This window comes from Acartia tonsa, chromosome 8 (genome assembly GCF_053477335.1).
Source record: "Acartia tonsa isolate MP-2025a chromosome 8, ASM5347733v1, whole genome shotgun sequence".
Taxonomy (NCBI): Eukaryota; Metazoa; Arthropoda; class Copepoda; order Calanoida; family Acartiidae; genus Acartia; species Acartia tonsa.
In genome coordinates this window covers 1,648,796-1,675,712 of record NC_137267.1, presented here as the reverse complement: position 1 = coordinate 1,675,712, position 26,917 = coordinate 1,648,796, and the positions used below count along the sequence as shown (strand labels likewise).

The window sequence follows — 26,917 nt, the reverse complement described above, 5'->3', positions numbered from 1 at the left end:
ATTTACTTTCAACACCAAGGTGCATATTTTATATAATAACTTAAAAATGTCTAATTAAATATTTTTTTACAGTAATAAGTTGAAAGATCTATGTTTTTAAAACAAAAAAATATGTGCATTAGTATTAAAAAATATATACTTTTGCTACCCAAAATTCTGCATATATCTTTTAATCTTTGCACCTTTATTTTTAGGTTGAAGATCTTGAAAATGAAGAAGGGGAGGGGGAAGAAAATGTTGAGGAAGGAGAGGAGGAGGAGGGAGAAGAAGGAGAGGAGGAGGAAGGAGAAGAGAAGGAGGAGGGAGAAGAAGATGGGGAAGAGGAAGAAGAAAATGAGGAGGAGGGAACAGAAGATGAAGAAGAGGAAGAGGAGGAAGGGGAAGAGGAGGAAGAAGAGTAAAGGGAGAAAGAAGAGAATAGGGAAGGTAGGAGAAGAAGTAATAAGCTGACCGCTAGTTGATGAAACATCAGCTGACCAACATTTCTAAAATTATTAAATTTCCAACAATGAAATCAACTATCATATCTTAAGAATTCTTAAATATTGTATAAATTTGTTCATAATTAAAATATCTAAATTATTAATTAGGAAAAATCTAAATCATAAAACTAAAATAAATCCTTAACACTAACAATTTTTTTTTACATAAAATGTAAGCAAAAAACACTTTTTATAGTGGATTAAAGATTCCAAACTTAACTCAAAAGTAAATAAGAAATCTCAATTTTCAAAATTATTTATATAAATATTTATTTCATTATTTAAATATGTATATGAATATATCAATTAAATAAAAATATTAACAAATTTATTGTTTTTAATTTTGATATATATAACTTGTATTTACATCAACTTTAAGTGTGAATTAAGTGCAGTTTTCAGGCTTTTTGAACATTATATCATAAGTATAAGTCTTTCTTTGACTAGAATAAGAAAAATTCAAGAAAATAGTTATAATAACAAATTATATTCCTATTTTATAAATTAGAAAGGTTTTTTGGTCTGTAGCTTAAGGTTTTCTTAACTCCTGATCTTTTTTAAGGGAACTTCAAATAGTTTCAGGTATGGTTTAGGCCATTTTGGGCTTAAACAGAATGAAATTATGATTTAAAGATATCTTTTAATTTTAAAAGGAAAAAAGGAAAAACAACAGTTAATAGGTAAACAATAAAATTATAACAGTAACATAAGATTTAGTTTGAAAACTATAAATACAATTTTACTTAATCATCCTTGCTGACTTCTAAATGCCCTTGATTGTTGTAGGTTTGCTAAAGCCTTGTATCAGTTAGAATATCTGGGCTGGCTAGGTCAGCTTTGTGGTCAGATATAGCCTAGAAACAACAAATAATATCAATATATGCATAGCATGGATCTTTAGGGATAAGACAATGATGGTAAATTGTAAGACATTCAACCCAATAATTCAAAAACATCCTGTATATCCAAATTATTGGTTGATAAGTTTTTATACTTCTGAGGTGGATTCTTTAAAAAAAATGCTCCTCTAATCGCTTATTGGGGCAAAATTGTTTTCGTGAAAAATCCACCAAAATCACATTAAAAATCTACAAAAATTAAACAAAATCATATTTAGTAACTAATACCATAAAATGTTGTCACATTTCTGTTTAAAATTGAACATTAAATAACCAAACAAGGAGGAAAATATCTATGAGTGAATCTATAGATTTACTTACGGACAAAGTGTAATAGATCAGATATCCGACCGACATTTACGAAGTTGTATACAAAATAATCTTAATTAAGAGTTATCTTTATAAAAAATATATATAAAATATCAGTTCAGAAAATCATATTTCCCTCATTGCGTTACGGACTGAAAGACTGACAGGCAAATAGATTATAGTGTAGCTTTATTACAAACTAAACTACCTTCATAAGTTTCTTCCTAGGACCCAAAGGCATCTGCAGAGCATTACCTGAAAAAAGGGAATGTTCAATGTACATTTTCCTTATTTATGTAAAAAGTTTTAATCACAAACTTAAGTTAGATTAAAGTCTGAAACATAATGTTTTTAAAGCTAAAAGCATAAAATTCAATTGTAACTTTCATGCAACTACTATTCAGAAGAAAGAAAGTATACTCTGTATAAATATTTGAATTAGTGCTTTCCCTTAAAGTGCCCAATGAGCACTGACCCCCCCCCCCTCACTTACATTTCAAATAAATTGAAATTAAAGATGGTATTTTTCCTTTACATTCCCCTACGGTAAGCATTAACCCTGCCGGGCCTATACCTGCCTAGCTCCACCCCTACTTGGCTATCCAGGACCCAATCTTATCTTACCTAACCTAACATTAAGTAAATATAAACTAGCCAACGAAAAAATATCCTGCCCCCGCTCCCATATTTAATATTTATTGTTTTCTGTACAAAACCAATACCAATAAAACACAAGAAAATAAATGTTTAAATTTCAGTCAGGTTTACCTAGATCAGATTCATTGAGAAGCATCAAAGCTTCCAAATCCATTTTCTCATCTATGAACTTTGGAATCCAATCACTGAGACCTTTAAAACATTTAAGCAAGTCATTTTTATTCCTGGATAGTATGGGGCTTATGTGGCTGCCAGGATGTATCAAGTTAAAATTATTGGTATTTTGTTTTATTTTAAGCACTGCAAAAGTTTCACGTGTGACGTCATAATAATGCGTCTAAAAAGTAGAGATGAGAGGAGAAGTGGTAAAGAAAACTCCTAAAACGGAGATTGATAATAGACGTATTTTTTATGACATCACACATGACACTTTCCAGCGCTTTGTTTTAATTGATGGTTTTTAAGATTTATATTTCAAAGTTTTTTACTAGCTTTACTTAAAAGCTAAAAAAAAATTAAATGGGCATACAGAATTTTTGTAATGATTATAAACTTGCTACATCTAAAATCTGAAATTTAAGGTATTTTTCTAAAATGCCTAAAGTCACGATAAGACTATACGTTACAGGCAGGTATAGACGGACCCTAATTATGGAAAAGCTTCTAGTTTACAAACATAACCACCACTGTTAGAAACAGACACAATCACAACTAATGATATATAATTAAGTACCTACTGCGGTTAGAAACATTTGTACAGAAGGAAAATCACATTCCTCCTCGGACATGTCGTCTTCCCATAAATCTGATAATCTAGAAAGAGAATTTGTGATCTTAAAGGATAAGACAATAGACGTCAAAATTATGATAAAGCCAAATTGCATCTTCTATAGATAGAAATTTTTGGTTGGAAAAATTTAAACACTTATAGTTGAGACCAACAAGTTTATCCTGTTATATAAAGTAGTAAGATTTTTTTGTCTGTAGCCAAGGATCTCGCTAACAGCTGAAATTATATGGTCCTCCTTTGCAGTAAGGCTTCTTATAGGTCCCGGTATGGTTTCAGGCTATTTTTCTGCCCTTAGTATCAATAGAACATAAAACCCCTAGAGGCTAGGGGCGCAGCAATTTGTATTTAATAAAAGTATCCAAAGAAAATTAAAATGATTATATTGAAAAGGTTAAAGGCCTCGACTACCAAAACTGGTTTTAAGTCATTATTGGTGGACAATTGTCTAGAATACAATACAATACACGATTTTTCAGTATGCCTTAAAACCGTTTATGATCCAGCGGGGAAAAACGGACTACCTATCACTGCTGTCTTTCTTGTTATTAGGCAAGCTGTCTCCACTCTCCAAGCTATCTTCCCTATCCTCCTAAATTAGAATGAAATTAGACCTAACCAGGGAAAAGGGAATGATATTCTGAGCTGGATCTTTAAATCATTTTAGTGGTGAGCCAGATCGGGGTGAGCCAACTTTCCACCAATGAGAGCACTTATGAAATGCCGCGCTGTGATTGGCTGAAATTCGGCTCACCCCGATCTGGCTCACCACTAAAATGATTTAAAGATCCAGCTCTGACAAACAATTCCAAAGGAAAATTTCCTCACACTTTCCATTTTCATCCCGTTCTTACCAACCCCTCTTCAGTTATATAAAGAAAAAAAAACAAGATATACCCCCAGCTAACTTCCAAAGGTTTTGTGATTTTTTGTAGAATTGATTGTTACAATAGCTCGGCCTGAGACCTAACCTATTCATTTAAGCAAATTAAAATACTAAATTACTATAAAAAAGGTTTTGTCAATTTGTTAATTTGAAATAGTAAAACTTTGCTTTCTCTTTTTCTCTGTACATAACCCCAATGGGGGCCCTAAGCTTACAAGACTTATGCCTGCTGTGCCTAGACCCTTTGGCCCTTTTACGCAATATGACTAGGTAAAAAGTTAAGTAAGGTAAAGTAAGGAGGGGAGTTTCGAATTTGATCACCCAATTATTATTTTAGATTTGAAAAGAAAATTTAAAAAGAAAATATTGTTGAGGGGTGAATTTATTTTGTTTTTTTGGTGGGGTGCCCTTTCCCATTTTTATTTTTAGTAAAAAAACTTTTAAAATTTTTTTGGGGGGGAAATTTTTTTCTAGGGGCGATTTCTCTTGGGAGGGTGGTGGTACACTCCCCCAAAATAGTTATAAACTTTCCCAGGACCTATGAGAAGCTACCATGTTAAGGAGAACCCGATCGGTTCAGCGGTTAGCGAGATCCTTCGGTACAAACACAAACACAAAAAAACAGACAGACATCCTGTTACTTTAGTATAAGGATTAGGTTTTGAAAAAAAGGGGTGTTTGCTCCATTATGCATTTACACGGACACCTTTCCAGTTTTTGCAAGTTTTATAATCGTAAATTTATTTGATTTGCTCAATGCATTTGTCAATGTCTTTGCGTTTTTGATGTTTTCATAGTTTTTCAGATTAAACATTTGAAAAACCTTTCTAAAATGGCTTCGAAATCGATTAATATTCGCTGAATTATAACCAGTTCTCAGCAATACTGGAAAATCATGTATAGCATCGTATTACAGACAACTTTCCAAGAATATCAAAAAATATTATCAATTTTGTTAAGCCGGTCCATAGGCCTCTCGGTGATAAGAAAACTTGTTTAAATCTTATAATTTCTTTATTTTTATATCCGCGGAAAGATGTCTATAATACGAAACGAAAAGTAACTATTACCTCACTAGTTATTGAAAGATTGTTGAAGGCAGACACACTTTTCCTGAAAGCATTACTCCCAAAACTTGGTCTATAATGAAAAAAAAAGGTGGTTTTCTTTTTAATTGAAGTTCTCCCTAGAGAAGATTCCAGTAAGAATATGGTATACTAATGTACAGTATCTTAGCCAGAAAGTTCGTGAGTCCATTTTAAAGTATATCAACTACCAACCCTCCAACGAGTAGATCCTAATATAAAAGTAACATGATATATCTATGTCTGTCCGTACCAAAGGATCTCGCTAACAACTGAACCGATAAGGTGCTCCTTTACAGTGTAGTTTCTCATAGGCCCTTGGAAGGTTTTACTATCTTTTTGAAAACTAAAATAAAAATAGGGAGTGGTTGAATTAATCAAACTCAACCCCCCCACCATCCCAAATGTTCCTAGAAGCTTCTATGGACGTAGCTGCTAGTAACTATTAAAGTAAATAGCTCCACTACTTATATTAAATGTATACCTGTTAAAAAGACTGGAGGACCGTTCCGAATATGGAGATTCTTTTCTCTCCTCACTCAGCAGGGTATCAACAGAGGAACGACCTTAAAATGGAGATTATTGTAACGATACAGTATAATCTATTCATGAAGTGGTGATTCCCTTAGCGATTGGGTAAATATTGTGTAAGCATAACATCTAACATAATATGTCATACATTGCACTGTGAGTAGGCTTATTTTTTAGCAAATTTCGTTCAAAGCAATTTAAGAAACAGGATTAATTTTAAAATATCTTTCATCTCAATTGAGCATTGCTTTATAGAAAAATGTATTATTACTAATACAGAAATCTTACACCAGATTATCATATACTCTAATGAAGTGAAACTTTTAGCTGGCTAAAATAACGATTCTTCCAATCAACCCTCTTTACCTCTTCGCTTCCCCCCTACTGGATGAACGAACTGACCAATAAGTGAGTTACATGTTAGCAACGTGAATTGACGACAATTTTTCCCCTGTCATAATATTCACGTATTTTCCATTTAGATAGATGAACTTTACCTTTTTCTGAGTAAATAATTTCAGTATCCTCTCTCATACCAGAGTATCCATTACCTCCTAACTTGTATTCATTCTTAAACATAGAACATAGAACAAGGATCCATAAAAGCGAAGTTATGAAACTATATGACAAACGAATATCAACACTTGTATATTGAGTGTCAAAACTGAATAAGAGAATTATTAATAAAAAAGTTTAAACAAAATATAGAAGCTATCCTGTAAAGGAGAACCATATCGGTTTATCAATGAGCGATATCCTTCGGTACAGACAGAGAGACAAAGAACCTTTTATATAAGGATTGATAGTTTAAAACTAACCTGTCTTTTAGCAAACTGGTTTGTACTAATACTATCCGATTCTAATTTCTTGAAAGCATTCTGTGGTATCTTTCTAGAGTTTACACTGTTTGCTACCATGTCAGAAAATCTAAAAATTAAGAAGATATCTTTAATAAAAAATGTTACATAGTTGTTGAGTGAGATCTTTCAGTACATACACACAATAAACTTTCAGACAAACATACAGACACCCTGTTACTTTCATAGATTATGGAGCATTCCATTTTTTGCAAAGAAATTAAATTGTTTTACTCAAAAACTGCAAGAAAAGACAGCTTAAAATTGACAAATCTGCAGATGGACCGACAATACAGGAAAGGGGGGGACATTGGGCTGTCCCCAAAGTTTCATATTCACGTTTCCTTATTTGGTGTCTTAATAACTTTGGGAACATTCATGGAATTTTGAATGGTTGATTCATTAAAATGTGTGTCCAAACGTTTCAACCATTAATTGTAATCTACAAAGGGATAATTTTGTGAATGATGATTATTCATGGGATGTACACCAATTTACTTTCATTGTCTTATCCCTTTAGATCCCTGCCGACAAAAAGACATATAATAAAGTGGTTCTATTTAATACCTGGTAACAGCATCTACACTCAAACTACTTCTTCTACCTATATGAATATATACAATAGATAGATAGATAGATAGATAGATAGATAGATAGATAGATAGCCAGATAGATAGATAGAGGGTGTTTGAAAAAAAAACAATCGCTTTATTCTTTTCAATATAAACCCTACAGTTTTGGTCAAAAATTAACAAAAAATGACCCAAATCATGTCCAAGCAATGACAATGAGGAAACATTATTGAATTTTGATTTCTACTCTCCTCTCCTGAGCACTACAGCTCGAGTCCCAGCCCTTGTGGAAAATTTTTCTTTAAGTGGAGAGTGCATATTTTATTACAAATTAAGACATTTTTGTCTTTTTTTAAGAAAGAATAAACTGTCTAAGGTACTTGAAATCTTGTAGATAGACCCCATAACAATGATGGATTTATGATGAAGCATATAAAGACCTTTTATAGACTCCTTAACCAGATTTCTGACTCAATCCTTGCCAATTTGGCATCAAAAAGACAGGCCCATCAAACATTAAGACATGACTGCTCTGTCTTTAAAATAAAGAAAAACCCGTCTTAAGTACTTAAAATCTTGTAGATAGAACCCATAATGTTTAGAATTTTTTATGAAGCATGTAAAGACCTTTCTATAGACACCTTAATCAGGTTTCTAACACAATCTGAGCCATTTTGACATCAAAAAGAAAGATCTGTCAAACATCAAGATCTAGAGAGACCCGTCAAGTCTCAATGTTTAATGAGTCGGTCTTTTTTATGCCAAATTGGCTAGAATTGAGTTAGAAACCTGGTTAAGGCATCTATAGAAAGGTCTTTACATGCTCCATCAAAAATTATAAACATTATGGGTCTTTCTACAAGATTTTAAGTACTTAAGACGATTTATTGATTATTAACCTCCACGTAAGGAAAAATTCTCCACAAGGGCTAGGACTCGAGCTGTAGTGCTCAGAGAGGTAAGTAGAAATCAAAATTCAATAGTGCCTTCTCATTGTCATTGCTTGGACATGATTTGGGTCATTTTTTGTTAGTTTTTGACTAAAACTGTAGGGTTTATATTGAAAAGAGTGAAGCGATTGTTTTTTTTAAACACCCTTTAGATAGATAGATAGATAGATAGATAGATAGATAGATAGATAGATAGATAGATAGATAGATAGATAGATAGATAGATAGATAGATAGATAGAAAGAAAGATAGAAAGAAAGATAGATAGATAGATAGGTAGATGGATAGATAGATAGATAGATAGATAGATAGATAGATAGATAGATAGATAGATAGATAGATAGATAGATAGATAGATAGATATATAGATAGATAGATAGATAGATAGATAGATAGATAGATAGATAGATAGATAGATAGATAGATAGATAGATAGATAGATAGATAGATAGATAGATAGATAGATAGATAGATAGAAAGATAAATAGATAGATAGATATATAGATAGATAGATATTCAGATAGATAGATAGATAGATATTTAAATAGATATTTAGATAGATATTTAGATAGATATTCAATTAGATATTCAGATAGATATCCTGATAGATATTTTAGTAGATATTCATATAAATATAGAGATATAAATAAATACAGGGTGTTTCAAATAAAACTGCGTTTTACGGTTTTGGGAAACAGCCAGAAGGAGTATGAAAAAAATAATTATATGTCCATATTCTCTATAAAAATATGCAATGAACTTATAAAAGGTGTTTTTTAATATCTCTTAAAACAACGCCATTTTTTAGAGCCCAAAGAATTTTAAAAAGTGTGTGTGTTACTGTATTCGCGTAGAATTTTATGATATAACGTTGAATTTAAAATTTATTTTAAATTACATTTTATGAAAACAAAAATCAATTTTCTTATTGCTTGAATTTTGATTCTTAGTATTAAAAATGTTCATGTTCGTTCATCATCCCTCCCCCTATAATCTCTTAATTTTGATTGACAGGTCATAACTGATTAACTCATAAAACTTAGTTAATCTAAGAAAACACATTTTTAGCAACAATTTAAACCAACATAACTTGCTTATTAATTAAGATATTGAAATGAAATAAAAAGTGACTTGTTTTATTTATTAATATGCACAGTATTAAAAGAGATCTTTTATGAAAAATGACTTTGCCATAGAGAAATAGAAAAAACAAAATTCTGAATAATCTAAAAAACTCTTTGCATAAGGCCAAAAAAAGAAAATATGTAAAAAATCTCAAATGGGGACATTGATTTACCCTTTTACTACTTTAAAATTGTACTTTTAAGCCAAATTGTTACAAAATAAATAAGTTAATTGAATCTAAAAGTTATCACAGTTTTAGCATGGGGCATTTTTACCCTACATGTACTTATCAGTACAGTCACATTTTTAGAGACATCAAAAAACACCTTAAATAAATGTAATGTACATTTGTACAGAGAATATGGTTATATAATTATTTTTTTCATACTCCTTCTGGTTGTTTCCCGAAACCGGAAAACGCAGTTTTTTTTTGAAACACCGTGTATATTTTTAGATAGATAGAAATAAATATTTAGATAGAAATATATTGAAAAGATATATAATATAATTATATATAGACAAATAAATAGATAGATAGATAGCTATATGTATCAAAAAATATATAGATAGTTATATCCTTTTATATAGAGTAATAAGGATTTTTTTCTGTATCTTAAAATTTTGGTAAATATTGAACAAACTGAGTTCTCTTTAAAGCATTATAAAGGTCCCTGGATGGTTTTAGGCTATTTTATTTTTGTGAATAAGTCTGGGCATGGTTTTAGGCTAATTTTTTGCCCTTCAATATATCTTCGAATATAGAGCCCCTAGATGCTAGGAGCGCAGCCTTTAGTAAATGGAAAAATAATTACCCATGCTAATACTGGATCGTCTCATATCCATAAGTGGTTGTCTTTTTTCTTCATTGGGAAGAATCATCATTCTATACATCAAAAAATTCAATAAATCAATACAGTTTGTCTTGATAATGACTTATTTACACAAAAGTTCTTTTGGCATTTTCGAGTTGTCTTAATAAACATTTTTTTTAAATTTTTAGTAATTCTTGTGGGAAATAACAGGATGTCTATCTTTCTTAGTTTAATATCTTGGTAACTACTGGACCTATATGGTTCTTCTTTAAAGTGAAGCTTCTTATGGGATAAGAAAATGTTTTTGAACTATTATGTTGGGAAAATGTAGCCGCTAGTATTTTAAAAATCATTTTGAAATTCTAGTCTTTGAACTTTAACAGATAAAGATCTGTCAATCAAAAAGTAGGTTGTCTGTCTGTCTGTACGATAAGGAGATTTAAAAGTTACAACAATATGCTTTTATTATTCTTTATCTTGAACTCGGTAATAAAGATAACTATGTAAAATATACGTGGATATTATAACAGGGGAAATTTTTTTGTCAATTTAGGTTGCCATCAACTCACTTATTAGTCAGTTCGTTCATTCAGTAGGAGGGGAGAGGTTGGGGTAAAGTGGTGAATATTTTATCCCGCTGCACTTTTCACTTTATCAGAGAACATGAAAATCTAGTGGAAGATCCAAGTAATAATATATGCAAAATCTACCTTATTATTTTAACAAAAATATTTTACCTTTTCCTATCTTGATGTACTCTTTCTTCTTCTTTTAGAGCAACTTTTTCAACTTTCTTTTGCTGTTTCTGAAATTGATTATAGTTATTTCTTTCATCGTATTATAAACGGCTTTCCGCGGATATAGAATGTACAATTATAAGATTAAAACCAGTTTTTTAGCCCCGTGGTGCCGAAGGCACCGGCTAAAAAACTGGTTTTAATCTTATGATTGTACATTTTTATATTCGTAGAAAGCTGGATATAATACGATGCTAGACATAGTTTTTTCGTATGGATGAAAACCGGTTCCTATCCACCGGATTCGGATGAATACGAGAATAGTTATTTATCATATTTTCATAATATTGTGAATGCTAGAAAGGATATTAAAATTATTTCAACAATTTTGGTCATGTGATCAAAATTTGAATTTTCCTTCTACTATTGCCCACTCTGGGGGCGAAGTAGGTGGAAATTTAAATTTTTGTCACTTGACCTTAATATTGGTGAAATAATTTTGAATGACCTTTCTTGTTTAAGCAATATTAATAAAATATGATACTTGGTTTTGTCTCATTCTCTATCTTTTTCTTAAATTCAAAAAAGTCTATCAAAAAATTTACATCATCTAAGGGTGAACAATAAATATCTCTGTCTATTTTTCTCTATATTTCTTCCCCCTCCCCCCTCCCTCACTTTTCTGTCTATTTCCTTCTCTCTCTCCTCCTCTTTTGTACGTTCATTTATACAATAGAGATAACCTAGAGACAGCACAAGGGAATTTTGTTTCCATTATGTATCAGCTATAAATTGTTGAATATCTTAGGTTAAAGCTTTCCTTGGGTGAAATATTTGAAGAAAATATTTCTTCCATCATATAATGTGAAGCGTATGACACAACATATAATAAGTTAGTTATAAATAATTTAATTTCTTATAATAAAGTTATCTTTCTAAAAATTATATCATTGCAAAATTTAGTGCAAATAATGTTGCCTATAGGGCTGTATTTCATATACAACAAAAAGTAAACAAAGGTTTCTTTTTAAGAAAAAAATGGGGTCAAATTGACCATCTATGTCTAATGTTTATACCCACATCAAATATTAAATTATAACAATGTACAGTAGAGTGGATCAATTTTGGACATTGAATTTGTAATCAACATCTACAGTTTAAACGTCATATAAGAAACCTAAATATAAAAAATTTATTTTGTCCTTAAGGGGAAATGGGGAGAAGGTGTTTCCATGTGTAGTGGGTCTTACTTGAGATACTTGTAAAATAAGCAGAATGGCATTTTCGTGATCCTAAACGAGTGGACAGATTTTTATGAAATTAGTACCATTTTAAAGCGTTAAATTTTCTCTATTGATTTTTCTTTTATTTGAATTTTTAAGCCCACAAATGACGGATCTCGAGTTTTAATTATGAAACATTTGTACTTATTATATTCTATTAAAATCTTGATAATCTTGTGATATCTCATATGAGGCCATATTTTTCCAAGAAATCGATATACATATAATGCTCCGCATTTATATGTATATTTGACCTTTCTATCATCTACGCGTGTAGGTTTTAGGCGATATTTAACTTATGTACTTTTGTAGAAGAGAGCTCCAGTTATCCAGGGATTTGGCATCCTCAATGCATCACGGAGATTTTCCATGCACAACTGAACGTGACTAAACGGGAAACTCAACATACACTCCGGCCTGCTGATATATCCTACGCAGACCTACGTGTATCCCTTGCCATCCCTGTATGATCAGAAACGCCCCCTCAATACTTCAATAACTCTCTGTAATTTTCCTATATGTATATTGATATAATATGTATTCATTAATTTTGTGTAAACTATACTTGTCTATTGAAAATACATCAGTTCCGCACAAACAGTTGTTAGTAGAGTATCAACTCCAATTTGTGGGCAGCTAATCATAGCTGCAATTAATTATCCAGAAACATATAAAATCCCCTGTGGGTACTTGCGTGTAGTATTCGTTATTTAACTTAGCGGAGACGTACAAACGAAGGGAACGAGTTGCTTCGCTCTTGGATCGCTTCAGCCACAACGTTACCATTCCAACGTGAAGTGCCGCCACACCGCTCGAGGCGGGCTTTAATAGTTTTTAAAAAGCTATCTATTACGTCCGATCTGCTACAGTCAAACTGGTGGCAGCGGTGGGATAAACCGCAGTGCTCAACAGGAGATTTACGAGGAAATTACCCAGAGGAACTACGGTAATTTCGGACGATTGTGTACATCCAGACGAGTTTTATGAGAACTGAGATCAGAAGGGACGAAAACCCCTGTGTTTGGAGACCAGTGTGGGACCATTCTGACGTCTGGGACATCAACTTGGTAAAATTTTCCTTGAATTTTGAAGAAATTTCGTTAAGTTTCGAGGATGGCGCAAGCTCAACAGGCCGCTGATCTAGAGCAGTTGAATTTGCAGCGTGCTATTCAAGAGGCACAGGCAGAAGGAGCGCCGAATGAGAACGCTCAGCTCATTGCGCTAGGCAATACCTGGTTGGAGAACCAGCGCCGGAAGCTTAACAAGCAGAATTTTCCCCGGTTTTGCAACCGTGCCGGAGAAGATTGGGATGGCCACAAGACCAAGATGGCCAACGCGTTTAGAATTGCCCGTCATCACCCATCGGATCAAGAGGGCAGGAAAGGCCAATACATCATGAGTCTCGACGGAGAAGCGTTCCAGATGGCCCGAGAAGTCGCTGACAACCAAGATGCGCTCACCCTTGAGCAGGTAATGGATAGGCTGGATGCCATATTCCTAGCACCATCAGATTCAGACATCAACAAGGACGCGTATAAGCAGTTGTCGCAGGGCAAGAACGAGATTCCGCAGACGTATCTTGCCAAGAAAGAGCAGATGTGGTTGAAGGCCTACTCCCCAGACAACCGTGATCCAGGCCAATTCCGGAAAGAGGTAACCCTTGGTTTACGCCATCGAGAGGTACGGAAAAGAGTTTTCTGTCAGCTACCTAGTATTACCAGCATGGGTGTCCTACGGAACGTTATTATGAACGAGATTGCCACACAACGCCAACTTATTCACCATGGAGACGCTGAAGATACCTCCATGGATGGCCTCGCCACGTCCAACCGTGTCATCTATCGCAACGACGGCACCGAGGATATGGAGGTCAACGCTGTCGGAGATGGAACCAGTAGCGTCAAGTGCTACAATTGTAACCAGACAGGCCATTATTCGCGTAATTGCCCTAAGAAGAAACAGCAAGCGAGTAAGGGTACGGGCGGTGCCACCAAAGACAAACCGAAAGGCAACTGTCGGAGGTGTGGCACGCCTGGCCATTGGCAGAAGACGTGTACTATTCCTGAGGACAAGCTGGCGAACGTGCGCAAGAGGAACCAGGAGAAGAACGCCAACAGCGGCGGACGCGGCCGACAGTATCAAGATCGTGGCCGGCACGCCGTGCGAGAGATGCGTACCAACGAACCTGGAGACGCGGACAGTGGCGTAGGAGACGATGACCAGGCGCAGTTCTACGGAGATGTCAACTGTCTGGAAGCAGTTGGCCACAGAAGCAAGACTTCAAAAAATGTGAGAGAGGGCTCCCGTCGGTAGGTCGGAGTCCCTCAGCAGCTGTAGACCCTACCACCCTCAATCAGATGCAAGGACGGAGAGGCGCCCGGGCCATGGTTAAGATCAGCCTGCGTGCGAATGGACCGACTGTGCGGACCTATGGTCTCATCGATACCGGTAACAAGTTGCACGAAGGAGTCGCCGTAAATGAGGAGTTAGCCCGGAAACTACAGTTGCCGATCGTTCCTTGCGAGTTATCAGTGGGAACAGCGGCGAATGGCGGCGATATGGACGTCATCGGCCGTGTTTACAACATCAGCGTTATCTTGGGAGACGACTGTCCTAGCTACATTCGAGAGGCCTTGGTTATACCTGAGCTTCGCACCCCCATCAATCTTGGGTGCAAGTGGGTCGAGGAGATTCGTGGAGTTCTAGATTACTCATCACCGGTGCAGGCGGCGTTGGTCGTGAAGCAGACGAGAGTCCCGCTTGTGCAGTCCATCGACTACGAGGTTCCAAGTACCTCAGAAGACGAAGAGCGGTCTGGAAAACCGCCGGGGGAGCACTCGCCCCCCAACCCTCAGATAAGTGTTTCATTACGAGCCTTCGAGGAGCTGAATGCAGAAATAAGTAGCTATAGTAATGCTGTAAATGTTTGTACGCCCACTTTTAAAGATTTATGTAAAGCAGAAGATAATTTTGCGAATGGTAATGTGCACCATTCACGTGAGTTTTTAGCACTTAAACCGGATTCCGTCGAATCATATGTTGCGCAACTTTCTTTTAAGCACAAAGCAAAAGCAGATTTTGAGCGCAAAAACGTTTGGACACGTAATGTCAAGGGACCGCTTCGTAATTCCCAAGGGCCGGCCGTTCGTTTGAAAACCGTCGCAGTAGGTAAGCGGTCGCGTCCTGTCCGTTTGTCCGTCCAAGCGACTAGGATTCTCGCGCCAGAGTCAGTGTCTGTCGTGAATTTTCTTCCTAGCCGAGAACTCCGACCGCAAGCGATTGTCATGGTAGAAGAGACCGTTTTAGATGATAGTCCAGTGCGTGTGTTGGAAGGAGTATACAGAGCCCAGCAAAATGGGATAGTCCGCATCCCTGTCGTCAACTTGCAGGAGGCGCCGTGCATTGCATCGGCCGGGTGTGTGTTCACCGCCGAGATTTGTGAGGACAGCAGTATGGTGATCAACACCGAAAGCTTGGTGTTGAGAGAGCCCCAGGAAGTTATTCAGTCCATGTCCGAGAACAAGACGAGCGACGCCGCCAAGCCCATGACGAAGGAGCAGATGGAGAACCCCACGTTCAAGGAAGTTTGGGAGGACCTGGAGATGGAGGACAACGAGCTACTGAACGAGCACCCCGATGTCAAGAAGCAAGTCAAGGAGCTCATTTACGAATACAGAGACATATTCAGTCGAGAGGCCCCTGGGCACACAGACCTGGTAACCATGAAGTTGAAGCTCAAGCCAGGGACGGAGCCCATCAGGCAGAGATACAGGGAGTTGAACCCTAAGATGTTGAAGGATCTGGAGGCACAGATGGCCGACTGGCTCAACCAAGGAGTGATCGAGCCGAGTTCATCGCCATGGGCGAGCCCCCTTGTTCCCGTGCGCAAGAAGGATGGAAAGATCAGATGGGCAGTGGACTTCCGCAGGTTAAACAGTTGCTTAGAGCAAGATAGTTACCCGCTGCCGAGGATACAGACGCTATTGGACCGCGCAGGAGGACATCGTGTTTATTCAACGTTAGATGCCACAGCCGCCTACTTCAACATCTCCATCGATCCAGCATCCAGGGAGCTGACGGCTTTTGCCACGCCAACGGGTTTGTGGCAATTCCGCCGCATGCCCTTCGGCATCAGCACAGCACCAGCGGTATACAGCAGATTCATCAGCACCGCAATGAACCCGCTGGGAAGCGAGGTAGCGCAATGCTACCTCGATGACGTAATATCATACAACCTGAGAGTTGCGGATCATGTACCACAGATGCGACAGGTTTTTGAGGCCCACCGCAAGGCTGGAATCAAGCTGAAGGCTAAGAAGAGCAAGCTGTTCCAGAAGAAGATCCAGTATCTTGGCCACATGCTAAGTCACGAGGGTATCGGTATGGTGCCAGAGTATGTGGAGCGTATCAAGAACTGGCCGCCGCCCTCAACTGTCGCCGAGTTGAATAGTGTCCTTGGTTTTTACGGGTACTACCGGACCTTCATACCGGAGTACGCCGACTTGACGTGTGAGATGAATGCACAGAAGAAGGCCACGAAGCTAGAGTGGACCCCAGGGATGGATGAGCAGTTCCAGCAGTTGAAGGACAAGTTCCAGAATGCCCCCATTCGCGCTGTGCCTGATTTTGAAGCGGAAACCCCATTTCAACTGACCACCGACTACTCCGGAAGAGCAATCAGTGCGATCCTGAGTCAGGTTCAGAATGGCGCCGAAAGGTTGATCGCCGCCATGGGACGTAAGACGACTGGCGCGGAGCAGAGATATCCCTCATGGAAAGGAGAAGCCTCCGCAGTCATCTATGGCATCAGAAAGTTTCGGACAATCCTGAGCTTCAAGCCGTTCCAAATTAATACGGATAACAGCGCCCTCAAGCAGTTGAAGTCACTGAAGAAGAACACTGGCATGATGGCCAGGTGGACTGAGGAGCTGGCTGGTTACGAATTCCGTGTGGTTCATCGGCCGGGGAGACTCAATACCAACGCCGACGCGTTAAGCCGGCGTACCGATGCTGACATGCCAGACCCCACAGCCGAGGAAGAGGCTGAGCAGGAAGAGTACGTCGGAGCTGTGGATGATCCTGCTGACGAGCTTCCTGACCGCCGAGAACGGTACAGAGACAGAGTGTACCGGCATCAGTTAGACGACCCTATTTTGGAAAAGGTTCGTAGATGGATTGGCGTTGACCGGCGTGCACCAGACAAGGCAACCCTGCGTGGAGAGAGTAGGGACGTGCACCGGCTGGCTGAGATTTTCGACACTCTGCGCATTGCAGAAGATGGAGTCATCGAGCAGGAGATCAACACCTTCACTGGGAAGCGACGCAGAATCATGGTCCCTTTGTCCCTGAGAGAAGAGGTGTTCACTCACTGCCACAGAACTACCACGGGAGCGCATTTTGGCATGCACTCCACCATATCGAAGTTTTTGAGAAATTTCTATTATGTGGGACATCAAGCAGACATCCGCCTGAGGATCGCCGTCTGTCATGACTGCGTTCAGAAGAACATCAAGGCCAACATCAAGATAGGAGCACACGTACCCATCCAAAACGGGTACCCGCTCCAGACAATTTATATGGATGTGGTGGGCAAGTTCGACACAACTACAGAAGGATACAATTTTATCCTGACACTACAGGACGGATGGTCACGCTTCGTTCAGGCGTACCCCTTGAGACAGAAGACCGCCGACGAGGTCGCCACGACGGTTATGGACAAGTTCATTTGTACCTTTGGATGCCCACAGGCATTCCACAGTGATCAGGGAAAAGAGTTCTGCAACACCATCATGAAGAAACTCTTGCAGAAGCTCGGTGTTAAGCACGAGCTAGGCCCCGTGGCGAACCCCCAGAGCAACCTTATAGAGAGGTGGCACCGGACCATGGAAGAGACGCTGAGAACCGTGATCCAAGGACGGGAGACTCTATGGCCGGAATACTTACCTGGAGTTGTCCTGGCGTACAACACGAGGATCCACAGCAGCACCGGCGTGACCCCCTTTCTTGCCTTCCAGGGTAGAGAGGCTACTCTACCCGCGGATTTGATTTTGCGGTTACCCAACCCTGACGATGACAAGGATATTCCCACAGCCGTGAGAAATTTATTGGACAGATATACGACCATGTATGAAGCCATGGCGAAGAGTCAAGCAAGCACCATTCGAAGAAATGCTTTGCAGTATCACGGCAGTCGCGAATTTCGAGTAGGCGACAAAGTTTTCTATTTGGCACCCAACCATGGTAAAGCAAAGAAGAAGATGACCAAACATTGGAGTGGACCATACTTAATTACCGAGAAGTGTGCCGACGTTTTATACAAGATTCAGACAATACCAGCGGGAGAAAAGGAGGACTTGGTTGTACATGTTGGTCGGTTAAAACCATATTACCCCCCAGCAATGACAGATGGAGACCCAACTTCTCCCCCAGAACCATTTGAAGAAGACGGAGATGAGGCAGGGGAGCAAATTCCCTTGAATCCAGAAAGGCAGGCGAAGCCGCCTAATCCAAGAGTTGATTTCTCAAATGGGGATGACAGCGATGATGAGGGAGGACCCCCCAATAGACCGGGAGGAGCACCACCACCACCGCCCAACATTGACCCCCTCAACCTTCCCCTACCGGATACACCACCGCCCAGATCACCAGCGATGCAGCGCACACCGCGCAGAGAGCAGAGTGAGAAGAGAGGGAGGGAGAGAGATCAATCTTGCGAACCGTCCGGTTCGGGCACTCAACGGAGAGATGCCAAGCGAACCCCCGATAGAGAGAGAAGCCCGAGAAGAAGCTCGCCCCCGCAGACACCGCGCCGAGATAGAGAGCGCGAGCGAGCTACGTACACATACCCTTCCGCACCCCGGGTAGAGAAGCGCGCTCTGAGCGACAATGAAGAGCCGTCCACGGACTCACCCGAAAAAGGGGAGAGGGTTAAATCCGGAGGAAAGAAGCAGAGGAGTGGGACACTTTGGCAACAGCAAGTGGAGGAGAGCAAAGAGGTGTTAGACAGCTCGGACGAGGATATGGACCCGCCTGCAGTGGCTACACTTACGCGGACAATCAGAATCCCCGTCAAACGCGGAGCAAAGCTGCCGTACAAGGGTACGAAAGAGAGTGCGGGCCATGACATATACTGCCCCGCCCACACAATCCTTCCCCCTGGGCAACAGACTTGCGTCCCTCTCAAGCTACACACCCGTGTACCCCCCGGATATTTTCTGAAACTCTTTGGCCGTTCAAGCATAGAACGGGAGGGAGTAATTTTACTGGCAGGATTAGTGGACAGCGACTACACCGGCGAGATACAAGCAGTCTTCTGGAACTTGAGTACCGAAGCAGTGGAGTTCAACAAGAATCAACGAGTGTGTCAAGCGGTGATCCTAGAGACTCGCGAGGTGGAATTTTATCATGTCGATAATCTTCCTACCACTGATCGCGGTGCTAACGGCTTCGGTAGCACCAACCAGTAAGGCATATTCAATAGATATAGTAGATTGCACAAACCCTTCCACCATCAAGAAATTCAACAAGGAAACAATATGCAGAGCAGAGGAACCTACACAAGAAGTTCCAGTGAAGGAGCGCTACACAATTCTACAGAGGCCAACACTGACGAAGGTACACGGATACTCCTGCGAAGTGAGGGTATCCTTGTACCATTTCAAGTGCGGAGTTTGGGGCCACCTCAAGTTACAACAGGTACCCCAAACTATGAGGCACGAAGAAATTACTGCAGAAAATTGCCGCCGCATGTCACTGTTGCAGGAATATCAAATTTCTGGCTACGGTGACCCCATCAAAGTGAAACTTAACCGCCCAACCTACGTTTCGGCAACCCTGGCCGGATCCCTGAAGATGGAAGACGACAAGATCACCTGCATTGGGCAGACCATCCGCATGGGCGACACCATCCACTACAACACCCTGAAGTTAGCTGAGTACCAGATTCTCCTTAAAGAAGAAACTTTTCTGGTTAGCAACAACAAGGTAGAGAGTGAAACGGATCATCTATCTCTACCATGTCCATATCATAAAGGGGAGTGCATCACTGGCGCCGCGACATTCGTCTGGAATATCAACGACAGTTCCTGCACTCTACAAATGGTCAACACCATCAACCCCCTCACCACCATGGACACCTACCTAGTGGACCACCAGCAGCAAGTTTTACTCAACACTACAGGCGCAATGAAATTAATGCATTGCCCCTTTAATGTCATCACTACGGACCACGACGGCATCTACCTGGGCAAGACCAGCGAACTCAGCAGACTCGCCACCATCGACCCCGGACAAATAGATGTAAATCTTCAAGCTGCAGTACATTTAAATTATTTAGCCTACAGTATGCGCCAGACCTTCAGCCAACTAGACGTAACACTACGGAAGACCATATGCGAAACCCATTATCATGGAAAGTCAGACCAACCAGTGCTGCTGCATGAGCAGACTTACGGACTCTTGAAGGGAGACCTGTTGATGACCTTCCAGTGCACCAAGAGGACTCAGAAGATCAAGGACGACATCAATTGCTATCAAGATATACCTTTGGATCCTGATGGTTATGCAGATGCTGCAACTAAGCATTATAAGTTGCATTCTACAAGGGTAACGTGTTCAGCAACTTTCCCCCTAACTGTCAAGTCTAAAGAAGGCTGGATTCAGCTGACTCCCGCCATCATCAAGACTCAGACCCCCATGGAAATGACCATCGACACCCCTCTAGTTAACTGGACGGATTTCAGCCATGGAGGAATCTACACGGAAAGAGAGAGAGCTGAATGGTTACACACCCTCACCTTCCCTTCCTACACCGAGGCAAGCCTGAAGGAGATCACCTACGGACTCTGCATCGGAGATGGAAATTGTAACCAGCTTTCCACCAACAACCTACCCCTGTATACCCTTGAGAACCTAGTGCCGGACATGGAACGCAAACTTGATTTGTGGAGCAGCGTCAAAAGCTGGCTCCATGAATATGGCGACCTAATGGCATTCGCATGCCTGGTCATCCTAGGGCTAAAATTTATTACTGATCTGATATGCATTATCCTCACATTTCTACGTGTAGGACCTGGAGCCGCCATCGCCTTAATTGCCCACCTTTATCTTTATAACAAGCATTCCTACCAGAAGCTTATGAGAAAGAAGAAGGCCGATACCAGACCTGAGAGGCGAGAACCTACGACAACAGCAGAGACAACGTCGCTATTACCAACGACATCAACCCCGAAGATCCAGATGACAGAGATACAGCCCATCATGTTAGATCCTGCATCCTTGCCATCATACAACACTGCGACTAAAACATCTAGGCTATCAACCTTAATACCATGACATCGCAATAGGTAATATTGGCCGACCAGTCTATTGTCTTTGCCAATTTGAGCGTTATGTTATCTGGCACGTCTGTTCGCCAGATAAAAAGGGGAGAAAATGTAGTGGGTCTTACTTGAGATACTTGTAAAATAAGCAGAATGGCATTTTCGTGATCCTAAACGAGTGGACAGATTTTTATGAAATTAGTACCATTTTAAAGCGTTAAATTTTCTCTATTGATTTTTCTTTTATTTGAATTTTTAAGCCCACAAATGACGGATCTCGAGTTTTAATTATGAAACATTTGTACTTATTATATTCTATTAAAATCTTGATAATCTTGTGATATCTCATATGAGGCCATATTTTTCCAAGAAATCGATATACATATAATGCTCCGCATTTATATGTATATTTGACCTTTCTATCATCTACGCGTGTAGGTTTTAGGCGATATTTAACTTATGTACTTTTGTAGAAGAGAGCTCCAGTTATCCAGGGATTTGGCATCCTCAATGCATCACGGAGATTTTCCATGCACAACTGAACGTGACTAAACGGGAAACTCAACATACACTCCGGCCTGCTGATATATCCTACGCAGACCTACGTGTATCCCTTGCCATCCCTGTATGATCAGAAACGCCCCCTCAATACTTCAATAACTCTCTGTAATTTTCCTATATGTATATTGATATAATATGTATTCATTAATTTTGTGTAAACTATACTTGTCTATTGAAAATACATCAGTTCCGCACAAACAGTTGTTAGTAGAGTATCAACTCCAATTTGTGGGCAGCTAATCATAGCTGCAATTAATTATCCAGAAACATATAAAATCCCCTGTGGGTACTTGCGTGTAGTATTCGTTATTTAACTTAGCGGAGACGTACAAACGAAGGGAACGAGTTGCTTCGCTCTTGGATCGCTTCAGCCACAACGTTACCATTCCAACGTGAAGTGCCGCCACACCGCTCGAGGCGGGCTTTAATAGTTTTTAAAAAGCTATCTATTACGTCCGATCTGCTACACCATGCATTAAAAATTTTAGAAGTTTATTCTGGAGGTGCAACTTTTTTTCTTTCAAAGTATTGCTTTATGCATCTTTTTGAATTTGTCTTGTTGATTAATATAAGAATATCAAATTGGTTTTAAAAAATATTCATCCAAGCATGAAAAATCTTAAATTAAATGTAAAATCTCTTGGTTTTTAAATTTATTTATGGATTTTTCTTGCTAGGTTTTAAAAACAGATTTTTTATTCTTATTCTACTCTTCAAGACAAAATTGGGAAGGTGCATAAAGCTATACTTTGAAAGAAAAATAATTGCCCCCCCCCAAAAAAAAAAAAAAAAAATTCTCCCCACAAGTGTCTTTCTAAAAGTTTACTTGCATCAGGCGAGCCTCCCCATTATTCAAAATATTTTCTTTTCATTTTTTGGTCTCTTATATGATGTTCAGACAGAAAGTGTATGTAGCACATTTAAAATTAGAAAACATTGAAAATCAAGCCACTCTAATGTACAGCATTTATTTCTTCAATTCCACCGTACAAAATTATTCCTGTATTTAAATTTAACATATCATATAGGAAAAAATATTCTTGTATTTAAAATTAAAAATCATGTTGTAATTTTTTTTACAATTTTTAAATTTTTTAATAATGTACAGCAAATTATTTCCTTTTTATCTCATGTTTTGAAATTTATAAGATAGTTAGAATAAATTACAGAAATAATGAAAGATTTGAAGAAGAGAGCGTCAGGGGGGGGGTTGAGGGGGGTCTCCCCCCTCAGGGGAGTGGGGGGGTTGAGGGGGGTCTCCCCCCTCAGAAAAAGCTTGGGCTTAAATCTTCAACAAATAAATAAAACAAAATTATTTTAAAAATTTCTTTTTTATGTTAAATATTATTATTTTTGTGACACTTGATTTTGAGTGACAAAAAATGTTGAAATAAATATTACCCACTGTATGAAATGTTAAATTAGAAATCAATAATGATGTTGGAAAATTTATTCTCATTTTATACTCTGAAAAAAGGAATTGACAAAAAATAATAATTTTTATTCCAAACTTTTAAAACAGCATGCCTATTTCTTATTGGTTGACACTCGAATTAAAATAAAATAATGAATATTATTTCAAGACCAGAAATAAATTTGAAATAAATAATTTTCTTTCCCCTATATTTTTTATTCCAAAATGCCAAGAATTAATTTTGAAATAAAATAATTTTCTTTCCAATATTTTTATTCCTTTTTCTTATTGGACGTCATTTTGTGTCCAATGAGAGACTAGTGTTTAAATATTTTAAAGCTTATTACAGCATTTATTTTGAATATGATAATAGCAACATTCTCACATTAAATGTGATAAATAATATTATCATTATAAAATTTAAGCGTTGCAAGGAAGGGGTTGTGATTTTGTAAGGCATTCAAATTTTACAAGCATATTCTAATTGGAGATGTATTTAATTTATCGTCATTAGGATCGCCAATTCCAATCAATACCAAATTATTATCAAGATAATCCTATTGTAAAGAAAAAGACTGTAGGCTTTAATAGGGTATTTTTTTAATTTCCTAGAAGTAGAACTTATTTAATAAAAATATTTATTTAATTTGATATTGTTAAGAAAATAATTTTTGCTGCAAGTCTGTTTGACAAGGACGTCAAAAAATTTGAATTTGAGTGGTAAAATGAGGGGTTTACACAGGTTTCAGGGGGAGTAATCTTATGTATTTCATAAAATTTTTAGGGGGTACAAAACCCTTGCACGTCAATGATGTTCCACATTGAATGCAAGTTCACTAATAATTTATTCTCTACCTGAAAAGCTTTGATATGTTTTTCTGCTTCTTTCTTAGATTTCTCCTTTAGATCTTTAGTATGCTTCGGATTTGAACCATCCTAAATTATCAATAGTTGTAGAATTTTAAAAAAATTGGTTGATAATTTGGTATTTAAATTAATTAAATCAAAATGTTAACTTTTGTTTACTAATACCTTTATTAATAAGATAGATACTTGATAAATTAGGGATGACTGATAATTATACTAGTACCCAAAGATTTATTTACAGTTTACACGTCATTTTATATATTTATAAATAATTTTAGTTTGTTGATTACAAATTAGTAGTGACAAAACTTAATAACTTAATTAAAATGCAAAAAAATGTATGCTCTACTGAATACAAGCATATGTTTAGAAAGACAGTTATTAAATGCAGAAAAGAGAAAAATAGCTGAATAAATAACACCTGCATAGCTTCTGCGCGATCCAAGAATCTTAAAATATCTTCTCTGTTATTAAGCACTGCCAGATCCTAAAGAAACATGAATGAAAACATCCATAAGTAAAAATTTTTTTGGTGGAAATACATTGCAGATGTTTAATAGTCATAAATGAAGAATAAATCTATGCGGGAAAATCACAAATACCTTACATTTTATATTTCTATTTTAGTATCATGAATGACCGAGTAAATTATAAACTAAATGATCATTGGTGTAGAAAATCTTCCAAAAAAATTCAGCCATCTATCTTGTGTAGTAGCCGAGAAAATCACAGTTTCACCAAAGCGATGCAAACAGACTAAAAGACAAAGTGAATTATAGATTTAATATCCAGGGCCCAAATATTTACCTTCGGTGTGTGATATTTTATATCATGGCCCAAATCTTTACCTTTGGTGTGTGATATTTAATATCCAGGGCCCAAATATTTACCTTTGGTGTGTGATAATCAATATCCAAGGCGCAAATATTTACCTTTTGGTGTGTGATATTTAATATCCAGGGCCCAAACATTTACCTTTGGTGTGTGATAATCAATATCCAGGGCGCAAATATCTACCATTGGTATGTGATAATCAATATCCAGGGCCGTAATATTTACCTTTGGTCTGTGATAATTAATATCCAGGGCCCAAATATTTACCTCTGATGTGTGATAACCAATATCCAGGCCCAAATATTTACCTTTGGTGTGTGATAATCAATATCCAGGGCGCAAATATTTACCTTTGGTGTGTGCTAATCAATTTCCAGGCACAAATATTTACCATTAGTATGTGATAATCAATATCCAGGGCTCAAATATTTACCTTTTGTTTGTGATTATCAATATCCAGGGCCGAAATATTTTCCTTTGATGTGTGATAATCAATATCCAGGGTCCAAGTATTTACCTTTTGTTTGTGATAATCAATATCCAGGGCCCAAGTATTTATCTTTTGTTTGTGATAATCAATATCCAGGGCCCAAATATTTTCCTTTGATGTGTGATAATCAATATCCAGGGCCCAAATATTTACCTTTGGTGTGTGATAATCAATATCCAGGGCCCAAATGTTGACTCCAAAGTTGACTAGAAATGCTACGCACTCCATGTGACCCTAAAATAGGATGACAACTCTATAAAAAAATTTAAATTCATATGGTAAAACAAGCAAACATTAACATTTGTAGAACTTCTAAGCAGAATACTAATTCCTAATTTTAAACAAAATTGTAAATTAACTTTTATCAAAATTGCTTGAATGCATAGGTTTTTTAGGACCTTAATTAAAGAGATACATATTTTATAATATTGTACGTTATTAAAAAATCAGATGGACAGAAAAAAATAATAAAACAAAAAAAATTTCTGCAAAAAAAATTATACAGTTTCTAAGTCGTACCTAACTGTTATAGAACTCATCAGGAAAGTTTTAAATCAATAGGAAAATTCTAACAAGCCTGATTTAATTATAGCTATCTATCACAGACGGACAGAACCAAATTCTACAAAAGCTGTGCTTATTTTAAAATTTATGAGGGAAAAATAAGCGAAATTTAAAAAAAAATTTACCTTTGCTGAAGCTAGATGGAGGCCTGTATTACCAAATGTATCACATTTTTCAGGATCACCCCTAAAAAAATAATTCGAAAAAAAATTAAAACGAAGATTTTAAAAAACTAAACTGTTAATAAAGAAAGAAGACATACATAAGTAGCAAAGAACAAAAATTAATAATAGACAAACAAACAGATATGATAAAAAAAAAAATCACAAAACCTTCATAAAATCAAAATTTATGTCTTTTGTAGCATGACCAAAGACCAACGGATCAATATGCCCGTAAATATTAGGCATATTCATAACAAAAAGCGCAACATATGGCAACGGAATTTACGTTTCCCAAAAATTTTCTATATGACAAATGGTGAACATATAAATCATAATTAGTCGATTTACTACTAAAATCGAACAAATAGTCGAAATAATAGTTATTTCTCGTATCGTATTATAAATGGCTTTCCGCGGATATAGAATATACAATTATAAGATTAAAACTAGTTTTTTTAGCCCCGTGGTGCCGAAGACACCAGCTAAAAAAACTAGTTTTAATCTTATGATTGTACATTTCTATATTCGTAGAAAACTGGATATAATACGATGCTAGACATAGTTTTTTCGTATGGATGAGAACCGGTTCCTTTCCACCGGATTTAAATGAATACGAGAAAAGATTATATTTACCCTCTGCTGATTAAAAGTCTAAGTGCCTCTAGATTCCCTAAAATTCATCATCATTCAAAAATATTTCTACCGTGATAATTAGGTCGATTGTTTTTTCG

The 26,917-nt window shown here is 37.6% G+C and overlaps 2 protein-coding genes across 4 annotated transcripts in view; one reads left to right on the top strand and one right to left on the bottom strand.

Annotated features, from left to right (window-relative positions):
* The window catches only part of LOC145325787 (chitin deacetylase 7-like), a 181,914-nt gene that overhangs the window by 120,729 nt on the left and 34,268 nt on the right, over positions 1-26,917 (top strand). Inside the window, exon 18 of one of the 3 annotated variants that reach the window (XM_080168746.1) lies at positions 195-807. The exons of the other annotated variants lie outside the window; for them this stretch is intronic. Within the exon in view, the coding sequence (XP_080024872.1) occupies positions 195-401 (207 nt within the window). The 3' untranslated portion in view covers positions 402-807. Of the gene's footprint in view, positions 1-194; positions 808-26,917 lie in introns of those variants that run through there. 3 annotated transcript variants of the gene reach the window in all.
* On the bottom strand, positions 739-26,917 carry Sans (SAM_USH1G_HARP domain-containing protein Sans). The gene is made up of 17 exons (XM_080168749.1): positions 26,820-26,917; positions 26,148-26,208; positions 25,612-25,692; positions 24,556-24,621; positions 24,123-24,203; positions 10,690-10,757; positions 9,953-10,023; positions 7,061-7,097; positions 6,455-6,563; positions 6,134-6,206; positions 5,590-5,671; positions 5,091-5,160; positions 3,659-3,726; positions 3,081-3,160; positions 2,459-2,539; positions 1,899-1,945; positions 739-1,336 (listed from the first exon to the last, which is right to left on the bottom strand). The coding sequence occupies exons 3-17, from the start codon at positions 25,684-25,686 to the stop codon at positions 1,274-1,276; spliced, it is 1,071 nt and encodes a 356-aa protein (XP_080024875.1). The 5' UTR covers positions 25,687-25,692; positions 26,148-26,208; positions 26,820-26,917; the 3' UTR covers positions 739-1,273.

Excerpts from the sequence above, each read along its gene's own strand:
- Sans (XM_080168749.1), bottom strand. The coding sequence starts at position 25,686 with ATGGAGTGCGTAGCATTTCTAGTCAACTTTGGAGTCAACATTTGGGCC. Across the intron at positions 6,207-6,454 it reads ACCAGTTTGCTAAAAGACAG|AATGAATACAAGTTAGGAGG; the intron begins GTTAGTTTTAAA and ends TCTATGTTTAAG. Across the intron at positions 3,161-3,658 it reads AAGAAAGACAGCAGTGATAG|ATTATCAGATTTATGGGAAG; the intron begins GTAGTCCGTTTT and ends TTCTCTTTCTAG.